At 42.9% G+C, this 16,806-nt stretch overlaps 1 protein-coding gene across 1 annotated transcript; it reads left to right on the top strand.

Moving 5' to 3' along the window:
• The first annotated feature begins 108 nt into the window (after positions 1–108).
• MIX23 (mitochondrial matrix import factor 23) lies at positions 109–15,034 on the top strand. The gene is made up of 5 exons (XM_083357298.1): positions 109–181; positions 6,396–6,521; positions 9,358–9,504; positions 13,459–13,518; positions 14,235–15,034. Exons 1-5 carry the CDS (start codon positions 131–133, stop codon positions 14,283–14,285), a joined length of 435 nt encoding a protein of 144 aa, XP_083213424.1. The 5' UTR covers positions 109–130; the 3' UTR covers positions 14,286–15,034.
• Positions 15,035–16,806: the final 1,772 nt, after the last annotated feature.

The raw sequence follows: 16,806 nt of genomic DNA, 5'->3' as shown, positions 1-16,806 counted from the left end.
CAGACGGCCCAAGACTTCCGGCCCGGCTCGGGATTCCGCGGAAGCCTGGCTCTTGGGGCGGCGAAGGAGCAAGGAGGGGCGGGCCTGCCCCCGTCACGCCTTCTCATTGGCTGCCTTGAGACTTTCCAACATGGCAGCGCCCGGCTCTGCTCTAAATTGCGAGGACTTCGCTGAGTTTCAGGTACGGAGATGAACACGAGGCTGGGTGGCGGCCGGCGGGGAGAAGCGCGCGGGACGTCTCCCTCCCCGCGGTCGGCTGGCACGCACTGATTCGCCGCCTCGCTCTGGGCAACCGGACGGGTACCTTTACTCGCGCCGTAGAGGGGGAGCGGGACGGGCGGGAACAGCACAACGTGGAGCAGACGGCGAGAGATTCTCCCACCCGTGAAGCGGAGCAGAGGAGGCTCGTTTGGGGGGCGGCGGAGGGGCTGGACCTGGGCTGCTTGAAGGAGAGCCCGCCTGCGTTCCTGGAGGCTGAGAAAGGCTCCCGTTGCCCAGCACACCCGAGAGCCACGCACGCGCGTGGAGGGATGCCTGCCTGGGTGTATTGTGTTCGAGGTTTTAGAAACGCTCTTCCTTGTAGTTTTCTCCAGTAGATCAGTATTACTGTCCTGCATTGCAGGAAGGAAGAGATGAGAGGAGGGTGAATGGTTTGCCTCTCCGGACGACCTTGGGGGGATCCCTACCGTAATAGAAAGGTGAATGTCAAAACCGGAGCCTTCCTTTGTCTCGCGAAAAGAAAAGGGGCGAATGGCAGATAATAGGAGCTATCTGAGGGAGCTGAGAGATTATCGAGTCCAGTGAGCATCAAAATAAAAGTATGGAAAAATTCTGAATCAAAATAGAACAAACCAAAGAGGAAAAAAGTTAATTTACACATTTTTTTCTGTTATATTAATTTATGTAATAATTCTTACGCGAGCTTCAATATGATTTTAAAATATTTGCAAAGGCATATTCTTTGGTTCTACACATTTTTTCTGTTATATTAATTTATGTAATAATTCTTACGGGAGCTTCAGTATGATTTTAAAATGTTTGCAAAGGCATATTCTTTCATTCTGTTATTTTAATCATGTTGAAAAGAAGAAAAAATGTACAGAAGAAACATTTTGGCTTCTGCAGTTGGAACTGCAGCCTCTCATTATAGTTGTGGAACATGGAAGACTTGCCCAGTAGAGACAGGACTCAGATTGTTACTCTTGAATATAGGAGGTTAGGGTTAGGGTTAGAATAGCTTCCCCAGAATGAAAAGGTTGGGCTTCACCAGGAATAGTGGTGTCTTGAGGTATAATAACAACACGAGGGAGCAGACATCCTTTTCTTTAGTATAAAGAAGTCTTCATAGCATTCCGATGCTGCTTCAACACAGCACCACAGACATCATTGCTGGAGAGGAACATGTCATTGCTGGTGTTCCATTATGTTCCCTCCATTTTGCTGGTAGCTGCTGTTGCTTGGAGTAACAGAATAACCAGAAATATTAGCACAAGACCTGGAATGTTGGCCTCTTTAGATTAAAGTAGGCATGGGATTGAAACCATTGTCCTTAGAAATAAATACAGGCAATCCTTGGTTTAGTGACCATAAATGGAACCAGCAACTAAGTTGTTAATAAAAGTGAACAATAAGTAAACTATGAACGTCCTTACAATCTTATTTCAGCTTTACAGGTTGTAAATGTGAGGATCAATTGCAAACTTTTTCATCACTGTTGTAACTGAATGGTCACTAAACAATGGTCACTAAACTATCTGTTTAGTGTAATGGATAAAAGGGCTAGTCAGGACAAAAATGGGAATTATGACTGTTGAAACCAGAATGACAAGGTTCTATTACTTTATTTTGTGGTCTAAAAGTTAATTGTATGAAGTATAGCAGAACAACAACTGTTAAGCCATAGTTGGGTCCACAGTTACTGTAATGGCAAAATACTGCATTAATTACAAATTCAGACTTGATCCCAGAACCAGTTGTGAGTTGCTTTGAGACCCTCTTGTCTTTGGTTGTTTTCAGCAGTCAACCAAGGGACAGCCCATCATGAGAGATAACACTCAGTCTAGTGGCAGTAGCAAAGAAATGTATCCCTTCAGGAGTACTATTTGTATAGCTGCATTGTAATTATTTTTTCTATTACTGATTTGCATTACCAAAATTGACTGGATGAGGTATTATCATCTTTCTGGGGAATTTCCTTCCAGATTTTTTTTCTTGAATTTCAAGGCACCTGACTTAAAATGTAGCTTACAATTTTTAAAAGAGTACATTTTTTAAAAAAATATGGATACAGCCACATAAAAAAGCAACCTCCATGAACCCAGGAGAGGTGTTACTGATCTTATTTGTAACCAGAGACTCACTTCTGTGTTTATAGAATGGGAATGCCTAGATATTACACCAGTGCATCCCAAACTTAGGTTGAATAAAAGTGGGTTTTTTTGGATAATGACATATAAACCTAATCACAACAGGGATATTTAGATTGACTTAAAGCAGACATGTCCGTCATGTGACATATCAGAGCTTTTTCCCCATTGCCGGTAATGCGGTGGGCGTGGTTTCCTCATGACCCGTCCGGCCTGTGGGCCGGTAGTTTGAAACCCATGATTTAAAGTGTTTTATCTATATGGGGTAAAAAGGACTTTCTGATAAATAGTTTCGGGTAATAAAGGAAAAAGCTTGGGAAGCACAGCATTATAGTGTATTAAAAAGATAAGCTGTGTGTCTTCCTGATGATCCTGCTGTTTAGTTGGATCCTTCTCCAGTCTCCTTGATCTTGTATCTCAGCTGGAGTTGGAATCACTTTGAGGGTTGGGGAATTTACCTCTCCATTCCCTAGACCACGGGTCACCAACCCGCGGCTCCAGAGCCGCATGCGACTCTTTAAGCCGTCTCCTGCGGCTCCCAGTCCTCCTCCGCCATGTGCAGTTCCAGAAAAAAAAGTGGGACTAAAAAAGTTCAATCAATCAATTCAAACTTCTCACACAAAAAAAAACTTCGCGAAGTTTGAATTGATTGGTTGAACTTCTTTGGTTTGTGGGACTGCCCACAACCTCTTTGCTTCTTTGGACTGTACGTGGTGGCAGCAGAGGAAGAGACGGGAGGACTGGAAAGGTGAGTGGGCCTTTTTTCTACCAGCTGCGCGGGTGGGGGCGGCCAGTCTCGGGGTGCCCTGGGCCTGCCCCTTCCCTGCCTGTCTCCCCTCGCCCTGCTCTGCCGCTGCCTCTGCTAGCCTAGGGGTCCGCTGGGGGTCTCGGACGCTTCCCCTGTCGGCCCCTGCCTTTTGGCCGTCCCGCAGGCGGCAGATACCCCGCGGTGCCTGCCAGGCCTGCTGACCTTGGCAACAAATCCAAGCCACTTCGGGCCAGGCAGCGGAGAAAACGGGGCGGTGGAGGCTGGCAGAGCTGCTGCCTTTGCCTCCTCTTCATTCAGGCCAGGCAGAGGAGAGAAGGGGGCAGTAGAGGCTGGCAGAGCTGCTGCCTTCTGCTCCTCTTCCTTCGGGCCAGGCAACAGAGAAAAGGGGGCACCTCCAGCTTCTCTCGGTGAGCACACTAGGCTGCTGCAACACTGCTGCCGCTGCCACCACTTTCCTGTTGCTTACGCCTGGCAGGCAGGCGGTGCTGCCACAGCCGCCAAAGACGGTGAGCTCAGCGGCTACCACACCGGGCCTGGAGCACCTCCAGCGTCCCTCAGGGAGCACATGGGGGCCGCCCCAACAGCAGCTGCCACCGGTGGAGCGATTGCCCGGCCCTTGAGGCCCGCTTCCATGGGGGCCGTCATGGAAATTTGTTTCTGCGTGGGAGGCAGAGGCTCACAGAGATGCGGCAGAACTCCAGTGTCTCTCTCACTGCCACCTCCACTGCTAGTGTTGGAAAAATGGAATTGGTGAGATTTTCACTCCATATAGGCAGAATTCACAGTATTGACCAATACAGTTGTCTAGGACTCTTTTTGACCAGTGCAAGTCAGATTTTGTAGCATGGTCCCTATCACTTCATCCATGCCTCTTCTGGCTCCTTTGGAGAAAAGATTGGGGCATGAAAGGGGTTGTAATGTGCCTTTCCTTAAGAGGTCATCTTTGGAATCAACTATTTGAGAACTGTCACCCATTTTCCAAACTTCCCTTTTTAGGAAATGTCAACTAGGTGGTGCTGATTCATCTTCAAAGTACCCTGGAGAAAGCCGATTATCTAGATCCTTTTCAACCAGATTCATGCTTCCTAAAATGTTTCCCCTGGAAGAAACTGCTGCTAGGGAGGAAGGCCACAATTCAAAAATAATCATTTCTCTGGTTCCTGGTTGCGCAACGGTGACGGCCCGTCTGCAAAGCTGCCGCTTTTGGCAGCCTGCAAACGTGCCGCGGCAGCTTTCTCAAAGAGCGGCGCCGCTGCCCGTTCGCGCGGAGGTACACGCGCACCTCTCCAGACGACCGTAGGTGCGCGCGCACCTCCCCAAACCTTTGGAGAGGTGCGCGCGTACCTCCGCGCGAACGGGCAGCAGCGCCGCTCTTTGAGAAAGCTGCCGCAGCCCGTCTGCAGGCTGCCGAAAGCGGCAGCTTTGCAGACGGGCCACGGCAGCTTTCTCAAAGAGCGGCGCTGCTACCCGTTCGCGCGGAGGTACGCGCGCACCTACGGTCGTTCAGAGAGGTGTGTGCGCACCTCTCAGAATGGGCAGCGGCGCCGTTTCTTGGGAAAGCTGCCGTGGCCCGTCTGCAGAGCTGCCGCTTTCAGCAGCCTGGAAACGTGCCGCGGCAGCTTTCTCAAAGAGCGGCGCCGCTGCCCATTCGCGCGGAGGTACGCGTGCACCTCTCCGAACGACCGTAGGTGCGCACGCACCTCCCCAAACCTTTGGAGAGGTGCGCGCGTACCTCCGCGCGAATGGGCAGCGGCGCCGCTCTTTGAGAAAGCTGCCGCAGCCCGTCTCCAGGCTGCCGAAAGCGGCAGCTTTGCAGACGGGCCGCGGCAGCTTTCTCAAAGAGCGGCGCTGCTGCCGGTTCGCACGGAGGTACGCGCGCACCTACGGTCGTTCAGAGAGGTGCGTGCGCACCTCTCGGAATGGGCAGCGGCGCCACTTCTTGGGAAAGCTGCCGCGGCCCGTCTGCAGAGCTGCCGCGTTCGGCAGCCTGCAAACGTGCCGCGGCAGCTTTCTCAAAGAGTGGTGCCGCTGCCCGTTCGCACGGAGGTGCGCGCGCACCTCTCCAAAGGTTTGGGGAGGTGCGCGCGCACCACTGCCCGTTCGAAGAGGTGCGCGCGCACCGGGCAGCTGGGAGCCGCAGGAGAGGGCTCAAAGAGCCGCATGCGGCTCCGGAGCCGCGGGTTGCCGACCCGTGGTCTAGTGCAAGTCCCAACTCAGGACAAGAATCCTCAGACCATCCCAGAAAAAAATGGCTGTCCAATGGTGATGGAGCACCCATAACCTCAGGAGGTGGTCCTTCAGTTGTAAGACTGCTATTGTGTCTCCACTTCTCTTTTAAGCTAAATGTGCTCAATTTCTTTAACCATTCTTCACAGAATTTAGCCACAAGCCCCTCATAATATTTGTCACTTGTTTATGGATTTTTTTTCCAATTCCTCAGCATCTTTCTTGTATTATGGAAGAAGGGTGGAACAAGAGCCAGTTGGGTAGAAGCTTTACATTTCAATTTACAGATTTTTGTAAAAAAATTCTTGGAAGTTATGGTTTTTCAAAATATAATTAATTAGTTATAGATAGCCTATTTTACTTTGAAAATTGCTTTGAAAAACCAAAAACCAGTATTAAACTTTAAGCTAAGAATGAATATCAAAAGCCATGGTCAACAGAGTATAAATCATGAAGTACAATTATAGGCTATATTTCATCCATGCTATGAAGAATCTGTTCTGGTTTAGGTATCCCATAACATTTTCCCATAAAATTGAAATATGAACTCTACACATGCAGAAACCAAATGTTTGATATAGTATGAATTCAGGAATTAAGTTGTAGCCTACAAATGTATTCCAGCTTGTTGAATTCCAGGTCAAATATATATTTAAGATACGAAGTTATTGTAGGCGTTAAAGCATACTCCCACAACTTGCTTTGCTATTCTTTTCATAGAATGAATCAAATGACCTGTCCAGTAAAAAGCATCACAAAATTTTCAAACAAAATCATTTTTGTTGACCATGGCTTTGATCTGGGGATTCCTGCCCTGGGCAAAGTTTGAACTAAAAGACTTTAGATTCCCTTTCAATCTTATGATCTATTTTAGGAATCTGGCACAACCAACATGTATAGTACTTTGCAGGTTTCCAGGAAATTTAAATATATGGTTCAAAAATGATCTGGTTGCTAATATACTGTTTATTTTTTTAATTCAAATTTTGCAACATTAAGTCTAAGTTTTTCCTCCCCTGCCCCCTCCCACCCAGGAAATGCTCAGGGTAACAAGAACAATTGATGACAGAATAGTCCATGAATTAAACACTACAGTTCCAACAGCTTCTTTCGCAGGAAAAGTTGATGCTAGGCAAACTTGTGAAGAACTTCATCATTCGGTAAATATATTTGTCCTTCCTCTTCATTTAGCTTCTTTCGTTTTAAACCTGATTTTGCTTTCACCAAGTGTATATAATTATTGGCATTTTATAGTGCTGTAAATCTGGGAGTACCAACATCTAGGTGACCACTAGATGACAACAAAGGTTGAGAATTTTTCTATAGTTCTTTGCTGTCATCTACCATGTTTTCCCAAAAATAAAACCTACCCTGATTTTTTGGGGTGGGCCTAATATAAGCCCTACTCCAAAAATAAATCCTAATTAGGACCCCGCCCACTGTCCCACCTGGCTGCTGCAATGGGGCAGGAGGCTGCACAGAACATCGCACTGCTGGTGCCACAACAAGGTGAGGCAGGTGGGGGAGGGGGCTGGAGCTGCCCCATGTGCCCCATACCCGCTTCCTTTAGCCCCCCTCCCCACCCCAGCCAGGCCATTCCTTGATCTCTTTCACTCCCCTCCCAAGCCAGACTGCCATGCTACCATACTGAGGATGGATGGGTGGGGTAGGCCTGGTCCCCCTGTGCTGTTTTGGAGTCGGGGGGGGAGGGAGTAACTGCAAAAGACTCCGCTGCCACTGTTCGCCTCTGGAGGGGCTTTATTCACACTTCGCTCCACAGATTACCTGCTGGGCGGCAGCCGCCACCTCCTCTGCCAACACTCACATGGCTTGCGCTGGGACTGGGCAGCACAAGCCTCCCCTGCTGCCTCCGTCCGCCAGCCCTCCATCGCCACCACTGCAGAGAACAGGGAGCGGAGCAGCTCTGTGCAGCGATGCAGAGCAGAGCACTTGCTTGCCTCCCTGCATCTCCCTTCTCCATTCTCAAAATGGCAGTCGTTTCCTGCCACTTCTCTCCCAAAAGCAAAAAATTTCAACACTGCTTTCCAACTCTAGCGCATTTCTCTCCTGCTGAAACAGAGTTCATGGGACTAAAAAAAAGTTCAGTCAGACCTTCCAACTTCTTGCAGGGAAAAAAAGATTGGGGTGTTCCACTTCTTGAAGGACCAATTATACGATGGGGACGGGTTTTTTTCTCCTGGATACCTCGCTACATCTAGGTAGGCAGGTGGAGGTCGTGACCAGAGAGGCCCATTCATGCACATATTGCTCTACAATGTCATATAAAAGGCTGCTTTGAAGACTACCGGAAACTGCAGTTTGTGCAAAATGTGGAGCTCGCAGTTATCACATCCACATAATGCCTGTGCTGTGAGCCCTGCATTAGTTGCCCATCGATTCTGAATACAATTCAAAGTGCTGTCTAACACCTTAGATGGCTTGGCTCCTAAGTATATCTTTGGGGCCACTGCCTCCAAGAGGAATCTGCATTATGGCGCTTGCTCCCCAACAAAACCTATTAACAGTTCTCCATTACTGAAAACATTAAAAGAGGCACAGGCTCACAAAGATGTTTTTTTGTTGCAACCCCAATGTTACGGAATAGTTCCTGAGATCAAATCGGCACATATCCTAATAGCGCTCTGTAAGCAGGAAAAGTAGCTTTCCCAGGGAGTACTTGGGGGAATGAAGAGGTTAGTATATTGCTTTGTTATTATATTGTTTTATTGTTGTAGACTGCCATCAGCCCGTACAGATTACAGCTGAATATTAAACATTGAAAACAATATATTTTAACACCAACATTTATCAGTAAATAGGCCTACAATCAGTAGTTTCTAATTTAGTTACAAAAAGGTGCTTTAAAAGTTATGAGTGTACAAACCTAGCAACTTTCTTCAACCCTTTAAAACTCTCTTTCTTTTCCCTGGATTGGGTAGCAACTAAGAGGTTGGCACCATCCTGCTAATCAGGACAATGGGCATCATGTTGACTTTCTTTAAGTACAGTATGCCAGTATAAGCTTCCTTAAGAGAGACTGGCACAATACCAGAGTCAATCACATTCTAATAATTTGACAGCACTAAACCTTTGTTCATCTCAAAGTATTTTTTAAAGCAAAATATCTGTTTCCTCTTTGAAATTTTTGTAATTATTGTAAACCAGCAAAATGTCTATATTCTTACTCCAGAGGAACTGGGATGTATACTCTTACTGCAATTGTATGTTACACTCCATGGAAAATATTTTTGTTTTGTCCTGCTTAATTGATTGGTGAGATTTGGTAAGCTTGCTATTAAATTGTTATAGCAGTATTCAGAAATTGTTTTTCTGGAATCTAAATGGAAGATAATTGGTTGTCATTATATTGAAAAATGCTTGGAAGATAACATCAAATTTTCAATTGCTTTAAATTCATGAGTCGCATTTTATTTACTTGTATAAGAGTGACAGTTTCATCATCTCCATTGGTAGATAAAAGAAGGAAAAATGATGACCAAGAGAATGGAGATTTCCTCTTGATTTCAGAATGCCTGCCTATTTAAGGTAGCTAAACACAGCATTGGTTATTTCTCAAGTAGATCTACATAAATAAAAATACGATCTATTTCATAGACTACGAAATAGGGAAAAGTTTGAACAGAGAGCATTGCAATTGAATGTGCATACAACTGAAGGAAAGTTTAATTAAAACTCCTTTTAGAACCCTTGCCACACCCCCTTTTTTAAAGAAAGTGAGTGTAAGTGGTTGCCAATTTCTGTATTTTTAAATGACAAGGATTGCTGCTAACCACTTATTTAATAGCTACAGTATCTGGGCGAGCTATGAACAAAAAGCGCTAAGAATAATAAGAAGCTCTTCTGCCATGTCCATTACATGTGCATGGAAAGTGGTAATTTGATAAAAACCTCATTAATTTCTGCTTTTAACATTTAATGCATTATTGGACTGCTTGCTTATCTGGTTTTCTTTGTTTTTATTTACTGTCTATTTAGTTGAAAGAAGCTCATGAAAGTAGGGAGAGAATAATCAAAAGCTGTATTGCTCAAACTTCTAATGTAGTAAAACGTCTGCAGGAAGAGAGGAAGAAATCTCCGGATGACATAACTTTACTAAAACAACTCAGGAAAGAGCAGACAAAAGTAAGTAGCAGAATTTGGTTACTTTGAGTTCTATCATACGACGTTTCCCTGAAAATAAGCCCTAGCTTGAAATTTACGTGTGCACCTAATATAAACTCTATGCCCAAAATAAGCCCTAGTTTTGGGGTGAGGCACACAAGTAAAAATCAAGCTTGGGTGGAGCTGCTCCATGTGCCCCGCACCTGCTTACCTTAGGACCGCTGCAGCCAGGCCTCCCATGCCCCGACACCTGTTGCACTGCTACCTGAGTTCTGCGGCCGCATGCCACATGGCGCATTTCACTGTTGCCGCTTGCAGGAGGCTGCACGGCTTGGCGCGCTGGTGCTGCCACTCGTGGCAGGAGACCATGTGGCTTGTCGCACCAATTTCACTGCAGCTGTTCGCAGCACTAACACGATGAGCCACACAGCCTCCTGTCATGAACGGTGGCATCAGCACGACGAGCCATGCAGCCTCCTGAGAGTGGCAGCAACAGTGCGATGCGCCACATGGTGTGCGGCTGCAAGTGGCTGCAGAAGAACTCTAGCAACGGCATGACAGGAGTTGGGGTATGGGAGGCCTGGCTGCGGCGGTCCTAAGGTAACCGGGTGAGACATCAAAAAAAATAAGACCTGATGCCTCTTTCGGAGACAAAAATATAAGACTGGTTCTTATTTTCAGGGAAACATGGTATAAAATATGACTGAAAATTGATTTCCAGCAGTGTCACAGGAAAATAAAACATTTAAAATTACAAAAATAATATCTGTAGTTTGACATAATCATTCTAATGCTAGAAAAGGACCAGTTCTCTCTTAATGATGTATCTGTCATTAAATATTTCTCTATGCCCATGCTTCACTGGAGAAAACACATAGAAATAGAAATCATGAATTGACAAACTGGCTGTTGCAGAGATTGTATTATTAGATAAGGCAACATCTTTTTCAGTTGAAGCTCGACTCCTGGCGTCTTCATATTGGTGCAGTTATCTCAGCCGCAATATGGACTTGCCTTGTCATATTCCAGGATGTTAATTCAACATCCGAGTTTTGCTTTGAGCCCTGGGGATTCATTCTAAGTACTGATCAAGCCTGATCCTGTTCAGCCAAGATCAGCTTGTTAATACAACAGTATTACTCGGGGGGGGCGGAATTGACCCTGTGTTCTAGCCCTATCTTAGGTACAAAGCCAATCGCCCTCTCTCAGCCATAGGAAACAGGCTACAGCAAACTATTTCCAAAAATGTAGGGACTGATTCAACTAGTTGAAGGAGTTAAAACTGTCTTGAAGACATACACATACAGAGAGAAAAAAAATTAGGAATCTACCATTATTATAATTTTCTCATGTACTAAGCAAAATATATATACGCACAGACACAAACGCACACACATATACACAATTTGATATTGTGTTACATATATAAATATGTCTTGTTAAACATACATAATTAAGTCTTGTTTGTGAAAATGTCTACAAAAGATGTTCTGGTAATATAAATTAATAATTAAATTATTATTAATGTTTGCTTGTTGTTGTTAGCTGCGAAGTCGTGTCCGACCCCTCGCAACCCCATGCACAACATTCGTCCAGGTCTTCCTGTCCTCTACCATCTTCTGGAGTCCATTTAAGCTCACGCCTACTGCTTCAGTGACTCCATCCAGCCACCTCATTCTCTGTCGTCCCCTTCTTCTCTTGCCCTCGATCTTTCCCAGCATTAGGCTCTTCTCCAGTGAGTCCTTCCTTCTCATTAGGTGGCCAAAGTATTTGAGTTTTAGCTTCAGGATCTGGCCTTCTAAAGAGCAGTCAGGGTTGATCTCCTCTAGGACTGACCGGTTTGATCGCCTTGCAATCCAAGGGACTCGCAGGAGTCTTCTCCAGCACCATAGTTCAAAGGCCTCAATTTTTTGGCACTCAGCCTTTCTTATGGTCCAACTTTCACTGCCATACATTGCAACTGGGAAGACCATAGCCTTGACTATACGCACTTTTGTTGACAGGGTGATGTCTCTGCTTTTTAGTGTGCTGTGTAGATTTGCCATGGCTTTCCTCCCCAGGAGCAAGCGTCTTTTAATTTTCTTGGCTGCAGTCCCCATCTGTGGTGATCTTGGAGCCCAGGAAAATAAAATCTGTCACTACCTCCATTTCTTCCCCATCTATTTGCCAGGAATTGAGAGGGCCGGATGCCATGATCTTGGTTTTCTTAATGTTAAGTTTCAAGCCAACTTTTGCACTCTCCTTCTTCACCCGCAACAAGAGGCTCTTTAGTTCCTCTTCACTTTCTGCCATTAGAGTGGTATTATCTGCATATCTTAGGTTGTTGATATTTCTCCCGGCAATTTTAATTCCAACTTTTGATTCATCTAGCCCTGCCTTTCTCATGATGTGCTCTGCATATAAGTTGAATAGGCAGGGCGACAGTATACAGCCTTGCCGGACTCCTTTCCCAATTTTGAACCAGTCAGTGGTTCCGTGTCCAGTTCTCACTGTTGCTTCTTGACCCGCATATAGGTTTCTCAAGAGACAATGTTTGCTAGCTGAAGTCAAACACAGTTTGAAAGGAAAGCAAACATAAAATTTAACCTATAAATCATGCATCTACATTTCTGAGCAGTCCTTGTGATGCTCATTTAGATGTAGAAAGACATGTAAATGGTTCAGTCTCTTCTATAATGATAGTAAAGACTGGAAACTTCCATGCTCTATCAATTTTTTACAATTTTTGTGATCTTAAAATATACTGTATTCATTTCAGCTGCCCTCTGGTGGCTTCCAAAACCTTTGGTATAGTATTTATTATTAAAGATGCTGAGTATTGACAATAGAAAAAAGGTTTCCTGAAACAGAACGAATTATGAAATTATTTTTTGTCCAGAAGAGAGCAGTACAGAGCAAGGCGACTAACATACTTTGAGCACTGCAACTCCAACAGTTAGCTGGAGCCCTCAGTTTCTTCCTAAAGAGTTGCAAAGGGGTCCACTGGATAAAAAATAAGGCTCTACTGTCTAGATCCTTGCCATATGAAGGTAATTTCAGACATCAGAATCTGCAAATTTTTATAAGGCAAATGTGAAATGATGGGATTTAATAATACATTGCTATATTTATGTCCATGTAATTGGACGCACTTTGTTGTCTTGACTCACCAAGATCAAATTAAAATTAACTGCTATTATTACTAAAAAAAGTCTTGGTTGTTTTAACAGCTAATTAGGACATATTCAAGGACATATGTTGAAGAAAGAATTTGTCATTGTAGGGATTTAAATCATCTATAACAGAGGTGTCAAACTCTCAACATTACATGACGTGTCGCAACATATTGTGACTTTTTTTCCATTGCCGGCAATGGGGTGGGTGTGGTTTTGCCATGATGCATCCAGCCCACAAGCCGGCAGTTTGACACCCCTGATCTATATGATAACATCATCACCCAGGTGATGTAATTATTTGTGTCATTGCATCATTATGCCTCCGAAATAAATTGATTTAAATAATGTAGTTTGCATCATTTGCTTGATGACATCACCATGCAAATATTGCAGATCATGGCCAAATTAGATAAACTCTGTTGCATTAAAGTTTGGTAAATCAAATTTTCACTGCATTACAATAGCCCATTCAAAAGTATATTCTCTGTTTTTGCAATTTTTCAGCTGGGGTGAAAAGACAAAAGATTTTCTAATTTCTCACCAGTATGAATTTTAGCTTTAGCTTTGTTCTCTTCTAAATATCTAGAAAATGCTTACACTTTTGATATTTAATTCCCCAATATTCTACAATGAAATTCAAGTTTTTCATAGGAAGATTTATTTCTTGAATGGTGAGGAAACCTGATTAAATATTTTATTTTAATCTGTTGTAAGTATATTTTTAATATTTTTATCCAAAAAATACAATCTGTCTGCTCATGGTCAGTCCCAGCTGTTATGCTAAGTCTCTAAATCCTTTCTTCTTTTCTCTTTCTCATAGTTGAAATTAATGCAGTCAGAGTTAAATGTTGAAGAAGTGGTAAATGACAGAAGCTGGAAGGTAAGGAACAGTCCTAATTTGTGAATTTTTGTCATACCATATTAAGGCTCTGATTGATGGGGGAAGAAGACTAGACAGAGAAGTTAAATCCAAATATGAAAATCAGATAGAAATATCTTACATAGACACATACTCTCTTCAGTGTGGCTATACAAAATATACAAGTAGTCTTCAACTGTAATGGAGCCTAGAACTTCCATCATAAATCATAACTCAAGACCCCATGTGACCAACCTGATTTTACAGCCCTTTTTGCAACAGTCCTTAAGTGAACACTGCAATTGTTAAGCGAACACCACATTCATTAAGCAAGTCAATGCATTCCTACGGGCATTACTTGCCAGGAACCATCTGAAAAGGTTGATTTCTAACCAAAAAAAAGTTGCAAATCCTGTCACATGACCACAGAACTGCAACTGGCCATAAAGATCATGTGGCTGCAATAATGTGACGACAGGGCTACTAACATCAGAACTTTGGAATGGTTCTGTGATAAAAACCTCTGCCCGCCATGTGTGGAAATATTTCAGCCAGTTATTTCAACCCTTTTATTCTGAAAGCTACAAACCTGGACAATTAGATATCACTTGTTTTGTTTTTCTGAGCACCTACATTTGGCTCCCTTTACTGCTTTACAGCACAGTAGCTAATTAAGTTTTTAGATACTTGGATCCATTCACATTTGTATCAATCAACTTTCTGTTTTGCTATTTTAGATATTTAATGAACGCTGCAGAACTCATTATAAGCCCCCAAAGACACAATAATGCAAATGAGGGGGAAAGATTTCCCTGAAAGTGGTCTTCAGTCATGCAAATAAACTGGAAAAGAAACATGGAACAAAATGCATGGGACCTCTTGAAAAATGATACCCACAAGATCTAGTGCAATGAGTGATTTTGCTAATAAAGATAAACCAACTGTTAATTTGTACAAGACATATGAGAAAAAAAAACATTAAAAATATTCAGATGGAATGTTATGTCACATATTTGGCCTCTTTTGATATAGCAGCAAATGTACTTTACTTTTATTCATGCTCATGTACCTGGAGATTTTTACATATAAAACAGCATTATACTCTGCTAATTGTGTAGGATCTTTTTACACTCCAAGAAATATTGAGGGTAAACAAAACGTTTTTCTAATTACCAACAATGTATAATCCGAGTGTAATTACATCACAGAGTGATGGCATGTTTCAGAGATGTGAGAGTCTTATACTGCAGGGGTTCCCAACCCCCAGCATCAGTCCATAGCCCTCCAGGAACCGAGCCGCGCAAGTTGAGCAAAGCCCCATCTGCACGTGCATGGGATCCAGGCAGCATCCAAAATCAAGCCTCCCCAGTCAGTGGAAAAACTGCCCCCCATGGAACCAGTCCCTAGCACCTTTAGAAATTTTTGTTTAATAAAGCATACACATGAAATTAGTAAGGTTGAATTTTGGAATGTTCTGTATGAATATGGACTTCAAGGTTTGATTTCTGAATGTGATAGTAGTGTATGCTAATTTATAGAAGCATCATTTTGGTTGTTTGAAGACAGTGTTAGCTATGAAGAAATCATTGGATCCCTGGTGGTGTGGTGGTTAAAGTGCAGTATTGCGGGAAAACTGCCTTCAGCCAGGAGTTCAATCCAGACGGGCTCAAGGTTCATTCAGCTTTTTATCCTTCTGAGGTTGGTAAAATGAGGACCCAAAATGTTGGGGGCATTATGCAAATAATGCTTCTATATTGTAAATAGCCAAGAGAATGCTATAAAGCATTATGGGGTGGTATATTAGTCTAAATGCTATTGCTATTGCTGTTGCTAGTTACAGAAATAGATAAGCCAATCTCTTGCTTCATTTTGGTTTTCTAAACTATACAATCCAACTATATTTTCATCGTTCATATTTCCACATCTTGCTTGAATGATTTTTTTGGCAGCTGCACTACACTGCCAGCTCATACTTAAGGGTTTATCCATTAGGACACCTAGATCCCTCTCACAATCACTAATTATTAAGCCAGGTACCACTTAATTTATACCTGTGTATTTGATTTTTCTTGCTTAAATCTATGACTTTACTTTTCTCAGCTCTGAATTGCATTTTGTTGGATAGGTCCAGTGTTCAAGTCTGTCAAGATCCTTTGGTATATTAAGACAATCTTCTAAAGTATTTGCTATTTCCCTCAGCCTGACATTTGCAAATATGATGAGTTCCCCTTCTGTCTCCTTATCTAAATCATTTATGAAGATGTTAAATAGCTTGATAGAACCTTGAGATATTCCGCTCCATGTACAGTGGTGGCCAAAATTGTGGAAACATTTTGGGAAAAGTGTACATTTGAGTTTGATGGCTAATAACACCACTTTTTTGGAGTAGCACCCTAAAATTATATATCAATGGAAAGATAATTTAATCAAGAATGTAGTGCAACAAAGTTTGTTCAATTATCTGTATTCTACGAAAAGTTATAGCCAAATAACCAAAAAAAGGAAGCACAACTTGCTTAGGTTGATATCAGGTAGCTTTCCTTCATCTGATTGTAGCCAATGAGCATGACTGTTTAGAGAGCCAATCAGGTGTCATCTTGTTTTGACAATGAGCCAATCAGATCACAGTAGAATTCAGTTACTGATGTCATGTATTGAAGCTGAGAGGAGGACATTTGTCAGTGTGTTATGTGATTGCTATGAAGTTGGTTGTGTTTTTTTTCTTATTTCATTTAGTGAGCTTGTAAAACGTAATGAAATTAAAGTAATGGTGCAAAGAGTTGACTGGTCGCCCAGAAAGCGATGTAAAATAGTATTATTAAGTGAACAAGGCTACAGTTATAAAGAAATTAGAAGAAAAATTGGTGGAAATTGCCTCAGAGGTTTGGTAACTTTCTACACATATTTGAATCTCTGAAGTACGGTAGTTTGAGAAGTTTTTTTAAACATCCTTAGAGTATAGCTGATCTATGAACCCGATGGATTTTATTTAAAGATTTTTCAAATACATCTAATAATTTGCTCCTTCATCTCCTTTAACTCCCTCTTTTATTCAAAGAGTAGCTTTTTTGTAAGTCAAGAATTGCTGGCCAATCAGGAATCATAAAAACCAGAATGTTTTAGCCACCCACAACAAAGCAGACCAAGCTACAAATTATTAAAAGTAATAAACTAAAACCACAATTTTCTGCCCTTTATATTTCTCCATCAAATTTATATTAAAAAAGATACTCCACACTTCCTTAGTTTGGCTTGCCTTAGCAGCCTTCTTCCTTGTGTAATACTGAAGAAATCCCCAAAATGGCACAG

The sequence above is a fragment of the Vipera ursinii genome (assembly GCF_947247035.1).
Source record: "Vipera ursinii genome assembly, chromosome: 2".
NCBI lineage: Eukaryota > Metazoa > Chordata > Lepidosauria > Squamata > Viperidae > Vipera > Vipera ursinii.
This window is presented reverse-complemented; position numbering and strand designations above follow the sequence as displayed.

Excerpts from the sequence above, each read along its gene's own strand:
- MIX23 (XM_083357298.1), top strand. The coding sequence starts at position 131 with ATGGCAGCGCCCGGCTCTGCTCTAAATTGCGAGGACTTCGCTGAGTTT. Across the intron at positions 182-6,395 it reads AGGACTTCGCTGAGTTTCAG|GAAATGCTCAGGGTAACAAG; the intron begins GTACGGAGATGA and ends CCTCCCACCCAG. Across the intron at positions 13,519-14,234 it reads TAAATGACAGAAGCTGGAAG|ATATTTAATGAACGCTGCAG; the intron begins GTAAGGAACAGT and ends TTGCTATTTTAG.